This window comes from Mesoplodon bidens (genome assembly GCF_964165515.1).
Source record: "Mesoplodon bidens genome assembly, chromosome: 1".
Taxonomy (NCBI): Eukaryota; Metazoa; Chordata; class Mammalia; order Artiodactyla; family Ziphiidae; genus Mesoplodon; species Mesoplodon bidens.
In genome coordinates this window covers 169334225-169346704 of record NC_138176.1, presented here as the reverse complement: position 1 = coordinate 169346704, position 12480 = coordinate 169334225, and the positions used below count along the sequence as shown (strand labels likewise).

General features: G+C 39.0%; 1 protein-coding gene across 2 annotated transcripts in view; it reads left to right on the top strand.

Annotated features, from left to right (window-relative positions):
- MCU (mitochondrial calcium uniporter) overlaps positions 1 to 12480 on the top strand; it is a 234437-nt gene that overhangs the window by 166897 nt on the left and 55060 nt on the right. For both annotated transcript variants that reach the window (XM_081224221.1, XM_081224222.1), the window contains one exon: positions 96 to 162. In XM_081224221.1, coding sequence (XP_081080347.1) covers positions 96 to 162 — 67 coding nt within the window. The remainder of the gene's footprint in view (positions 1 to 95; positions 163 to 12480) is intronic.

The following is a 12480-nucleotide window of genomic DNA, read 5'->3' as shown; positions in this document are numbered from 1 at the left end:
AATTAAAAAGCTATTATTTATTATATACATACACATATGCATATAACATTTGTTGTTGTGTACTGACAATGGATGTGTCTTTTTGTATTTTCTAGGTGCACCAGAGGCTCTCTTCTTGGCCTAGTGGAGTTGTTTATTGCAGTACTGTTGTGCCCTCTGATGGTGAGTTTTGGCAAATCCATTTTTATGTCCAATGCTTTTTTTTCTTTAACTCTGTTTCCCATTCTCAAACTGATATATAGATTTATAAACCCTACTCTTTCACTTGAGGTGGGCTTGGAGTCAGAGCGAGAAGGTGTTGGTGGGGGACTAAATAAGAGAAATAAAATTTGAATGAGGATATAGTAAATTTAGAAGAGAAATCAGGAAGAAAAACTAATAGACTTAAGTTTTCATAGATCATGGAATAATACTGTCTACTCTTTCCATTTATGTTTTAAAACTGGGAACATAGTTAATGTGAAGATCGCAGAAGGACCACCTTTGGAATTTCCTAATCATTGAGTCTTCATACTATGGATAATGATCAAACAGTCCAGCTCCTTCGGGGTATCAGAGCCTAGACAGAAGCAATTCAAAGTCTGAAACCTCCTGTCCTTTCTTGTCTTTTTCTTCCCTTATGCTCAGGGCTGTAATACTCTTCTCTGTTGTGAGAAAAAATTGAAAAAAGATGCTTGGGGACCACAGTCCTTTGGAAAAGTCCATGATGATGCAAATTGGCAAGAGGATCTAAGCTTTGATTTTATTTACAGTAGTGGAGGAGATAAGTTTACAACTCTTCTTATCATTTCTTTTACCCAGCATTACACATTTACAGTTTAGACTATTTGCTTAGGGTTGACTGTTAAATATATTTTCTCTTTGTAAAGTTTAGTGTGATAGAACTCTAACTTCAACCTTATAAACATTAATTCATAGGCATAGCAACCATTGAAAGAGCATCCTGCAAATTTACAAGGACACCTGAAGTTGAAGAAACCTCAGATGGACCATTTGAAACTCCTAGCATCCCCTGTATTTAATCAGTGTAGATATTTGCAGTGTTATCAGAACCCGTCCCAAAGCTGTTTCATTATTGGAATACACAGGCAGTGTGCTCATATTCCCTAAACGTGGAGGAAGTATCCATTTTTGATCACTCATTTGAAGTATGGAAAGGTTAAAAGGAAAAATAGGCCAGAATCAAAACAATGAAAAATGGTAGCTGGCTTTCTTTTTCCTATCTCTTAGAGACATAGAGAGTTGATAAAGTGATCTTAGAATATAAATTAAAAAGCAGTAGGTGGGTGTCATTCTTGCCCTTCGAACTGTCTTGGCTCATTAAACAGCCAAATGGGGGCTGTCCACATCTATACCAGCACCACTCCAAGGTCTTATTACTGTCCTCCATTGCCACTGCAGGATTACATCATTGGATAGTTTCAATAAAGAGAGAATTTCTCCAATATAAAAATATTGTTTATAGTGCTGAATCCTCTCAGCTTTTGCTGAACTAGCAGCAATTCATTTAAAAATTTCTTGTTTTTATAGTGTTGTCGAAAACTGTTAAATATTCAGTGTCAGTATTTATATATATTCATTAAGTTATATATATTCAGTGGCAACTAAGTCACATTACAACAGGACACTTGTGCCAGTAGTTGTTATGATATTCAGTGGCAAATAATTTGAACTAATGAATTCATACTGAAATTTTTATTATGAATTTTACCATGTAATACAGTTACTATTATCCTAATAACAATCTGTATGGAAGTCTTTCAGTAATGTAACAATGTACAGCTGTACTGGGGTATCTGGCTGAATGTTATCCCAGGACAAAAATGCTAGTATGTTGCCTCTATGTTGTGTGAGGGGTTGAAGACAATATTTTTACAGAGGTAAAAGGATACATACTGGGGACTTCCGGGGAAGATGGCGGAAGAGTAAGATGCGGAGATCACCTTCCTCCCCACAGATACACCAGAAATGCAGCTACACGTGGAACAACTCCTACAGAACACCTACTGAACGCTGGCAGAACACCTCAGACCTCCCAAAAGGCAAGAAACTCCCCATGTACCTGGGTAGGGCAAATTGGAGAGATTCCCGCACAGAGAATCGGTGCCAACTGGCACTCACCAGCCCGAGAGGCTTGTCTGCTCGCCCGCCGGGGCGGGCGGCGCTGGGAGCTGAGGCTCAGGCTTCAGTCGGAGCGCAGGGAAAGGACTGGGGCTGGCGGCCTGAACACACCTTGAAGGGGCTAACGCGCCACAGCTAGCCGGGAGGGAGTCCGGGAAAAAGTCTGGACCTGCTGAAGAGGCAAGAGGCGTTTTCTTCCCTCTTTGTTTCCTGGTGCATGAGGAGAGGGGATTAAGAGCGCTGCTTAAAGGAGCTCCAGAGATGGGCGCGAGCCACGGCTGAAAGCGTGGACCCCAGAGACGGGCGTGGGACGCTGGGGCTGCTGCCGCCACCACGAGGCCTGTGTGTGAGCGCAGGTCACTGTCCACGCCCCCCTTGCAGGGAGCCGGTGCAGCCCGTCACTGCCAGGGTCCCGGGATCCAGGGACAGCTTTCCTGGGAGAACGAACAGCGCGCCTTGGGCTGGTGCAATGTCACGCCGGCCTCTGCCGCTGCAGGCTCGCCCCGCACTCCGTGCCCCTCCCTCCCCCCCCCCGCCCGGCCTGAGTGAGCCAGAGTCCCCGAAGCAGCTGCTCCTTTAACCCTGTCCTGTCTGAGCGAAGAACAGACGCCCTCCAGCGACCTACACGAAGAGGCGGGGCCAAATCCAAAGCTGAGACCCGGGAGCTGTGAGAACAAAGAAGAGAAAGGGAAATCTCTCCCAGCAGCCTCAGAAGCAGCGGATTAAAGCTCCACAATCAACCTGATGTACCCTGCATCTGTCGAATACATGAATAGACAACGAATCATCCCAAATTGAGGAGCCAGGAGTCAGTGCTGTGCCTCTGAGGTGGGAGAGCCAACTTCAGGACACTGGTCCACAAGAGACCTCCCAGCTCCACATAATATCAAATGGCGAAAATCTTCCAGAGATCTCCATCTCAACACCAGCACCCAGCTTCACTCAACGACCAGCAAGCTACAGTGCTGGACACCCTATGCCAAACAACTAGCAAGACAGGAACACAACGCCACCCATTAGCAGAGAGGCTGCCTAAAATCATAAAAAGTCCACAGACACCCCAAAACACACCACCAGACGTGGACCTGCACACCAGAAAGACAAGATCCAGCCTCATCCACCAGAACACAGGCACTAGTCCCCTCAACCAGGAAGCCTACACAACACACTGAACCAACCTTAGCCACTGGGGACAGACACCAAAGACAACGGGAACCACGAACCTGCAGCCTGCAAAAAGGAGACCACAAACACAGTAAGATAAGCAAAATGAGAAGACAGAAAAACACACACCAGGAGAAGGAGCAAGATAAAAACCCACCAGACCTAACAAATGAAGAGGAAATAGGCAGTCTACCTGAAAAAGAATTCAGAATAATGATAGTAAAGATGATCCAAAATCTTGGAAATAGAATAGACAAAATGCAAGAAACAGTTAACAAGGACCTAGAAGAACTAAAGATGAATCAAGCAACAATTAAAAACACAATAAATGAAAAATACTCTAGGTGGGATCAATAGCAGAATAACAGGCAGAAGAACGGATAAGTGATGTGGAAGATAAAATAGTGGAAATAACTGCTGCAGAGCAGAATAAAGAAAAAAGAATGAAAAGAACTGAGGACAGTCTCAGAGACCTCTGGGACAACATTAAACGCACCAACATTCGAATTATAGGGGTTCCAGAAGAAGAAGAGAAAAAGAAAGGGACTGAGAAAATATTTGAAGAGATTATAGTTGAAAACTTCCCTAATATGGGAAAGGAAATAGTCAAGTCCAGGAGGCACAGAGAGTCCCATACAGAATAAATCCAAGGAGAAATACGCCAAGACACATATTAATCAAACTGTCAAAAATTAAACACAAAGAAATCATATTAAAAGCAGCAAGGCAAAAACAACAAATAACACACAAGGGAATCCCCATCAGGCTAACAGCTGATCTCTCAGCAGAAACGCTACAAGCTGAAAGGGAGTGGCAGGACATATTTAAAGTGATGAAGGAGAAAAACCTGCAACTAAGATTACTCTACCCAGCAAGGATCTCATTCAGATTTGATGGAGAAATTAAAACGTTTACAGACAAGCAAAAGCTGAGAGAGTTCAGCACCACCAAACCAGCTTTACAACAAATGCTAAAGGAGCTTCTCTAGGCAAGAAACACAACAGAAGGAAAAGACCTACAATAATGAACCCAAAACAATTAAGGAAATGGGAATAGGAACATACATATCGATAATTACCTTAAATGTAAATGGACTAAATGCTCCCACCAAAAGACACAGATTGGCTGAATGGATACAAAAATAAGACCCATATATATGCTGTCTACAAGAGACCCACTTCAAACTTAGAGACACATACAGACTGAAAGTAAGGGGATGGAAAAAGATACTCCATGCAAATGGAAACCAAAAGAAAGCTGGAGTAGCAATTCTCATATCAGACAAAATAGACTTTAAAATAAAGACTACTAGAAGAGACAAAGAAGGACACTACATAATGATCAAGGGATTGATCCAAGAAGAAGATATAACAATTATAAATATTTATGCACCCAACATAGGAGCACCTCAATACAAAAGGCAAATACTAACAGCCATAAAAGGGGAAATCGACAGTAACACATTCATAGTAGGGGACTTTAACACCCCACTTTCACCAATGGACAGATCATCCAAAATGAAAATAAATAAGGAAACACAAGCTTTAAATGATACATTAAACAAGATGGACTTAATTGATATTTATAGGACAGTCCATCCAAAAACAACAGAATACACATTTTTCTCAAGTGCTCATGGAACATTCTCCAGGACAGATCATATCTTGGGTCACAAGTCAAGCCTTGGTAAATTTAAGAAAATTGAAATTGTATCAAGTATCTTTTCTGACCACAATGCTATGAGACTAGATATCAATTACAGGAAAAGATCTGTAAAAAATAAAAACACATGGAGGCTAAACAATACACTACTCAATAACGAAGTGATCACTGAATAAATCAAAGAGGAAGTTTAAAAATACCTAGAAACAAATGACAATGAAGACACGACGACCCAAACCCTACGTGATGCAGCAAAAGCAGTTCTAAGGGGGAAGTTTATAGCGATACAATCCCACCTTAAAAAACAGGAAACATCTCGAATAAACAACCTAACCTTGCACCTAAAGCAATTAGAGAAAGAAGAACAAAAACACCCCAAAGTTAGCAGAAGGAAAGAAATCATAAAAATCAGATCAGAAATAAATGAAAAAGAAATGAAGGAAACGATAGCAAAGATCAATAAAACTAAAAGCTGGTTCTTTGAGAAGATAAACAAAATTGATAAACTATTAGCCAGACTCATCAAGAAAAAAAGGGAGACTCAAATCAATAGAATTAGAAATGAAAAAGGAGAAGTAATAACTGACACTGCAGAAATACAAAAGATCATGAGAGATTACTACAAGCAACTCTATGCCAATAAAATGGACAATCTGGAAGAAATGGACAAATTCTTAGAAATGCACAACCTGCCAAGACTGAATCAGGAAGAAATAGAAAATATGAATAGACCAATGACAAGCACTGGAATTGAAACTGTGATAAAAAAAATCTTCCAACAAACAAAAGCCTAGGACCAGATGGCTTCACAGGCGAATTCTATCAAACATTTAGAGAAGAGCTAACACCTATCCTTCTCAAACTCTTACAAAATATAGCAGAGGGAGGAACACTCCCAAACTCATTTTACAAGGCCACCATCACCTTGATACCAAAACCAGACAAGGATGTCACAAAGAAAGAAAACAATAGGCCAATATCACTGATGAACATAGATGCAAAAATGCTCAACAAAATACTAGCAAACAGAATCCAACAGCACATTAAAAGGATCATACACCATGATCAAGTGGGGTTTATTCCAGGAATGCAAGGATTCTTCAATATATGCAAATCAATCAACGTGATACACCATATTAACAAATTGAAGGAGAAAAACCATATGATCATCTCAATAGATGCAGAGAAAGCTTTTGACAAAATTCAACACCCATTTATGATAAAAACCCTGCAGAAAGTAGGCATAGAGGGAACTTTTCTCAAAATAATAAAGGCCACATATGACAAACCCACAGTCAACGTCGTCCTCAATGGTGAAAAACTGAAACCATTTCCACTAAGATCAGGAACAAGACAAGGCTGCCCACTCTCACCACTCTTATTCAACATAGTTTTGGAAGTTTTAGCCACAGCAATCAGAGAAGACAAGGAAATAAAAGGAATCCAACTCAGAAAAGAAGAAGTAAAGCTGTCACTGTTTGCAGATGACATGATACTATACATAGAGGATCCTAAAGATGCTACCAGAAAACTACTAGAGCTAATCAATGAATTTGGTAAAGTAGCAGGATACAAAATTAATGCACAGAAATCTCTGGCATTCCTATATACTAATGATGGAAAATCTGAAAGTGAAATCAAGAAAACACTCCCATTTACCATTGTAACAAAAAGAATAAAATATGTAGGAATAAACCTACCTAAGGAGACAAAAGACCTGTATGCAGAAAACTCTAAGACACTGATGAAAGAACTTAAAGATGATACAAATAGATGGAGAGATATACCATGTTCTTGGATTGGAAGAATCAACATTGTGAAAATGACTATACTACCCAAAGCAATCTACAGATTCAATGCAATCCCTATAAAACTACCACTGGCATTTTTCACAGAACTAGAACAAAAAGTTTCACCATTTGTATGGAAACACAAAAGACCCCGAATAGCCAAAGCAATCTTGAGAACGAAAAATGGAGCTGGAGGAATCAGGCTCCCTGACTTCAGACTATACTACAAAGCTACAGTAATCAAGACAGTATGGGACGGGCACAAAAACAGAAATATAGATCAATGGAACAGGATAGAAAGCCCAGAGATAAACCCACGCACATATGGTCACCTTATCTTTGATAAAGGAGGCAGGAATGTACAGTGGAGAAAGGACAGTCCCTTCAATAAGTGGTGCTGGGAAAACTGGACAGGGACATGTAAAAGTATGAGATTAGATCACTCTCTAACACCATACACAAAAATAAGCTCAAAATGGATTAAAGACCTAAATGTAAGGCCAGACACTATCAAACTCTTAGAGGAAAACATAGAACACTATGACATAAATCACAACAAGATCCTTTTTGACCCACCTCCTAGAGAAATGGAAATAAAGACAAAAATAAACACATGGGACCTAATGAAACTTAAAAGCTTTTGCATAGCAAAGGAAACCATAAACAAGACCAAAAGACAACCCTTAGAATGGGAGAAAATATTTGCAAATGAAGCAACTGACAAAGGATTAATCTCCAAAATTTATAAGCAGCTCATGCAGCTCAATAACTAAAAAACAAACAACCCAATCCAAAAATGGGCAGAAGACCTAAATAGACATTTCTCCACAGAAGATATACAGACTGCCTACAAACACATGAAAGGATGCTCTACATCTTTAATCATTAGAGAAATGCAAATCAAAACTACAATGAGATATCATCTCACACCAGTCAGAATGGCCATCATCAAGAAATCTAGAAACAATAAATGCTGGAGAGGGTGTGGAGAAAAGGGAACACTCTTGCACTGCTGGTGGGAATGTGAATTGGTACAGCCACTATGGAGAACAGTATGGAGGTTCCTTAAAAAAATACAAATAGAACTACCATATGACCCTGCAATCCCACTACTGGGCATATACCCTGAGAAAACCATAATTCAAAAAGAGTCATGTACCAAAATGTTCATAGCAGCCCTATTTACAATAGCCTGGAGATGGAAACAACCTAAGTGTCCATCATCGGATGAATGGATAAAGAATAAAGAAGATGTGGCACAGATATACAATGGAATATTACTCAGCCATAAAAAGAAACGAAATTGAGCTATTTGTAATGAGGTGGATGGACCTAGAGTCTGTCATACGGAGCGAAGTAAGTCAGAAAGAGAAAGACAAATACTGTATGCTGACACATATATATGGAATTTAAGGGAAAAAATGTCATGAAGAACATAGGGGTAAGACAGGAATAAAGACACAGACCTACTAGAGAATGGACTTGAGGATATGGGGAGGGGGAAGGGTAAGCTGTGACAAAGCGAAAGAGAGGCATGGACATATATACACTACCAAACGTAAGGTAGATAGCTAGTGGGAAGCAGCTGCATAGCACAGGGAGATCAGCTCGGTGCTGTGTGACCGCCTGGAGGGGTGGGATAGGGAGGGTGGGAGGGAGATGCAAGAGGTAGGGGATATGGGAACATATGTATAAGTGATTAATTTTGTTATAAAGCAGAAACTAACACACCATTGTAAAGCAATTATACTCCAATAAAGATGTAAAAAAAAAAAAGGATACATACTTAAAAAAGAAGAAAAAGAAAGAGATGCTCCCAAAATTCCTACCAGTAATATTGCCCTTCTTAAGAAAATCAACTCATATTAATTATCAAGAAACAGAAGCAGAAAATGATTTGACTTAATGCAACTTAGTGTCCTTACTACTCCCAAATTATATACCTTTCTTATGTTGTACTTCTAAATTAATCTTACCTTAGGCTGGTATAGCATATATGAAAACTCTGCTTAATACACAGCTACTTCAACAGAATTTAGCCACCAGTAGTAAACATCTCTACCATCATTCATTGCTTCTTGTTATGACTACTGGGTCATATCCTATAGCAAGTGAGAGCTTGACCGTTTTTTTTTTTTTACATACAAAATCTAAAATACCACATTATATAATTTTGATATTTATATACCTAGCATATAATATATATACCTAATATATACTGCCTCTCGATAATTGCTTGTTAGTTTTGTTGTTTGACAAAATCTTCTAGATATGACTATGATATCCGATATATAAAATATATAGGTTATCTTAAAAGTTTAACCTCCCTACCAAAGCAATCTAAAAGGTTCTTAATTTTTCTTGTGTCATAAATAATTTCGAGGATCTGGTGAAAACTCTAGATTCTCTCTCTAGAAAAAAAATTTTTATATACACATAGGAAATGTTATATATAATTTCTTAATGATACAGGCTCTCAAACCAGCTCATGAAATCCCTAGTCTCATGAACCTCAACTCAAGAACTGCTTTGGCTACACTGCACACAGGTGCACATGCACATCCCTGTACCCATGCCCGTGTTCCCTTTCATGAGAGGCATTAGGCTTAGAAGTTAAGTGTCAAGCTTTGGAATCAAGGTTTGCGTCCCAGTTCCACCACGCAACCACCTTTTAACCTTAGGCAAAGTAATGAACTTCTTAAAACCTCCTTCCTCATGTGTGAAACGGAGATAGTAATAATTACCACCTCCAAGAGAAAAATGTACTTTCCCTACAGAAATAGTACTTACCCATCAGAAGCTCTTTTTCTTTTCTTTTTTAATATATATTTATTTATTTATTTTATTTATTTATTTGGTTGCACCGGATCTTAGTTGCGGTAGGCGGGCTCCTTAGTTGCAGCTTGCCGGCTCCTTTAGTTGCAGCACACGTGCTTCTTAGTTGCAGCCGGCAGGCTCCTTAGTTGCGGCTCATGGGCACCTTAGTTGTGGTTCACCAGCTTCTTAGTTGCAGCATGTGGGCTCCTTAGTTGAGGCCGGCGGGCTCCTTAGTTGCAGCTCACTGGCTCTTTTCATTGCGGCACATGTGCTCCTTAGTTGTGGCATGCAAACTCTTAGTTGCGATATGCATGTGGGATCTAGTTCCCTGACCAGGGATCAAACCCTGGCCCCCCTGCATTGGGAGCTCAGAGTCTTAACCGCTGCTCTACCAGGGAAGCTCCCAGAAACTCTTATTCTATAAAAAGTGCTGTGGTAGTGTTAAAGACCCCTAATCAGAAAAATGTGGTTTGGGGCTTCTTGTTTTAATTTTTCTGTGCCCCATATCCTCAATTGTAAAATGAGTAACTGAAATTTTTATGACTGTATGGCTTATAGCCTATTACAAGTCTTTCAAATCTTTCAGGAGTGCCCCTTCATGGTAATGAAAATTAAGGATTAATGACGAAAGTAATTCTGTTAGAGACAGGTTGACTGTATAATTTCTCACTCAACCCAGGACACTTTTGAGAGTAAAAGGAGGACACCCAGAGTTGTCCTGACAATTTTAAATATGGTAAACCAGGACATGTCTTCACTATAGGTAAGCTAGAGTAAGAGCAAGAAAAATAGTCTCTCTGGCTGCCTTCATTTCTCTATCCAGAAATGTAATGTTACTCAATTAGCCTTGTATTGGGAATTGTGGTAGAAAGCTGTGTGTGTTTTGTAGTTAACAAAAAATGTAAGATCTCCTTACAAAAAATTATTTGAGGACAAATAATTTTAGCATTGAACAGTTATTGAAATTCCTGTTTAATAATAAACAATCATCAGTTTAACTAACCCAAATATAGATAATATATATAAATTCTTAACCTAAGTAAAGTCTGTGGATGGTTTGGGGAACTGGATATATGCCCCTGTTTTTTCTTTGGTTTTTGTCCCATTCCTTTTTCTCTTTTTTTTTTTGTGGTACACGGGCCTCTCACTGTTGTGGCCTCTCCCGTTGCGGAGCACAGGCTCCGGACGCGCAGGCTCAGCGGCCATGGCTCACGGGCCTAGCCGCTCCGCAGCATGTGGGATCTTCCCAGACTGGGGCACGAACCCACGTCCCCTGCATCGGCAGGTGGACTCTCAACCACTGTGCTACCAGGGAAGCCCCCCATTCCTTTTTTTAAAAACTTTATTGATGTATATTTTATATATCATAAAATTCACCTATCATCATGCAAGCATAATAACAATCCAGCTTAGACTATTTCCTTCACCCCTGAAAGTTCTCTTGTTCCTGTTTTGCAGCCAATCCCTGCTCCTACCCTAAACCTGAGGCAAACACTAGTCTGCTTTTTCTCTCTGTAGTTAAACCTTTTCTAAAAATGTCATGTAAATGGACTCATTCAATATGTAGTCTTTTGTATCTAGCTTCTTTTACATATCCTGTATGGATATATGTTTTCATATCTCTTGGGTAGATACTTAGGAGTAGAAGGACTGGGTCATACAGTAAGTATGTGCGTAATATTTTTTAATTGAAATTCAGTTGATTTATAATGTTTCAGGTGCACAACAAAGTGATTCAGTTTACACACATATATATATTCTTTTTCAGATTTTTTTCCCATTATATGTTATTACAAGATATTTAATATAGTTCCCTGTGCTATACAGTAGGTCCTCATTTTTTAACTATTTTATATACAGTAGTGTGTATCTCTTAATACCAAATTCCCAATTTATCCTTACCCCCCTTTTCCTTTGGGTAACCGTAAGTTTGTTCTCTATGTCTGTGAGTCTATTTCTATTTTGTAAATAAGTTCATTTGTATTCTTTTTTTAGATTCCACATATGAATGATATCATATAATATTTGTCTCTCTGTCTGACTTACTTCACTTAGTATGATAATCTCTAGGTCCAACCGTATTGCTGCAAATGGCATTATTTCCATTGTATGTATATACCACTTCTTTATCCATTCATCTGTCGATGAACATTTAGATTGGTTCCATGTCTTGGCTATTGTAAGTAGTGCTGCTGTGAACATTGGGATGCATGTATCTTTTCAAATTAGAGTTTTCATCTTTTCCATATATATGCCCAGGAATGGGATTGCTGGATCATATGGTAACTCTATCTTTAGTTTTTTAAGGAACCTCCATACTTTTCTCCATAGTGACTACATCAATTTACATTTCCACCAACAGTGTAGGAGGGTTCCCTTTTCTCCACACCCTTTCCAGCATTTATTATTTGTAGACTTTTTGATGGCCATTCTGACTGGTGTTAGATGGTACCTCACTGTAGTTTTGATTTGCATTTCTCTAATAATTAGTGATGTTGAACATCTTTCCACGTGCCTCTTGGCCATCTCTATGTCTCCTTTGGATAAATGTCTATTTAGGTCTTCTGCCCATTTTTTTTATTGGGTTGGTTTTTTTTTTTAGTATTGAGCTGTACAAACTGTATATTTTGGAAAGTAAGCCCTTGTCGGTCAATTCATTTGCAAATATTTTCTCCCATTCTGTATGTTATCTTTTCATTTTGTTTATGGTTTCCTTTGCTGTGCAAAACCTTTTAAGTTTAATTAGGTCCCATTTGTTTATTTTTGCTTTTGTTTCTATTACTCTAGGAGACAGAGCCAAAAATTATTGCTGTGATTTATGTCAAAGAGTGTTCTGCTTATGTTTTCCTCTAGGAGTTTTATAGTATCCAGTCTTACATTTAAGTCTTTAATCCATTTTTAGTTTATTTTTGTATATGGTGTTAGA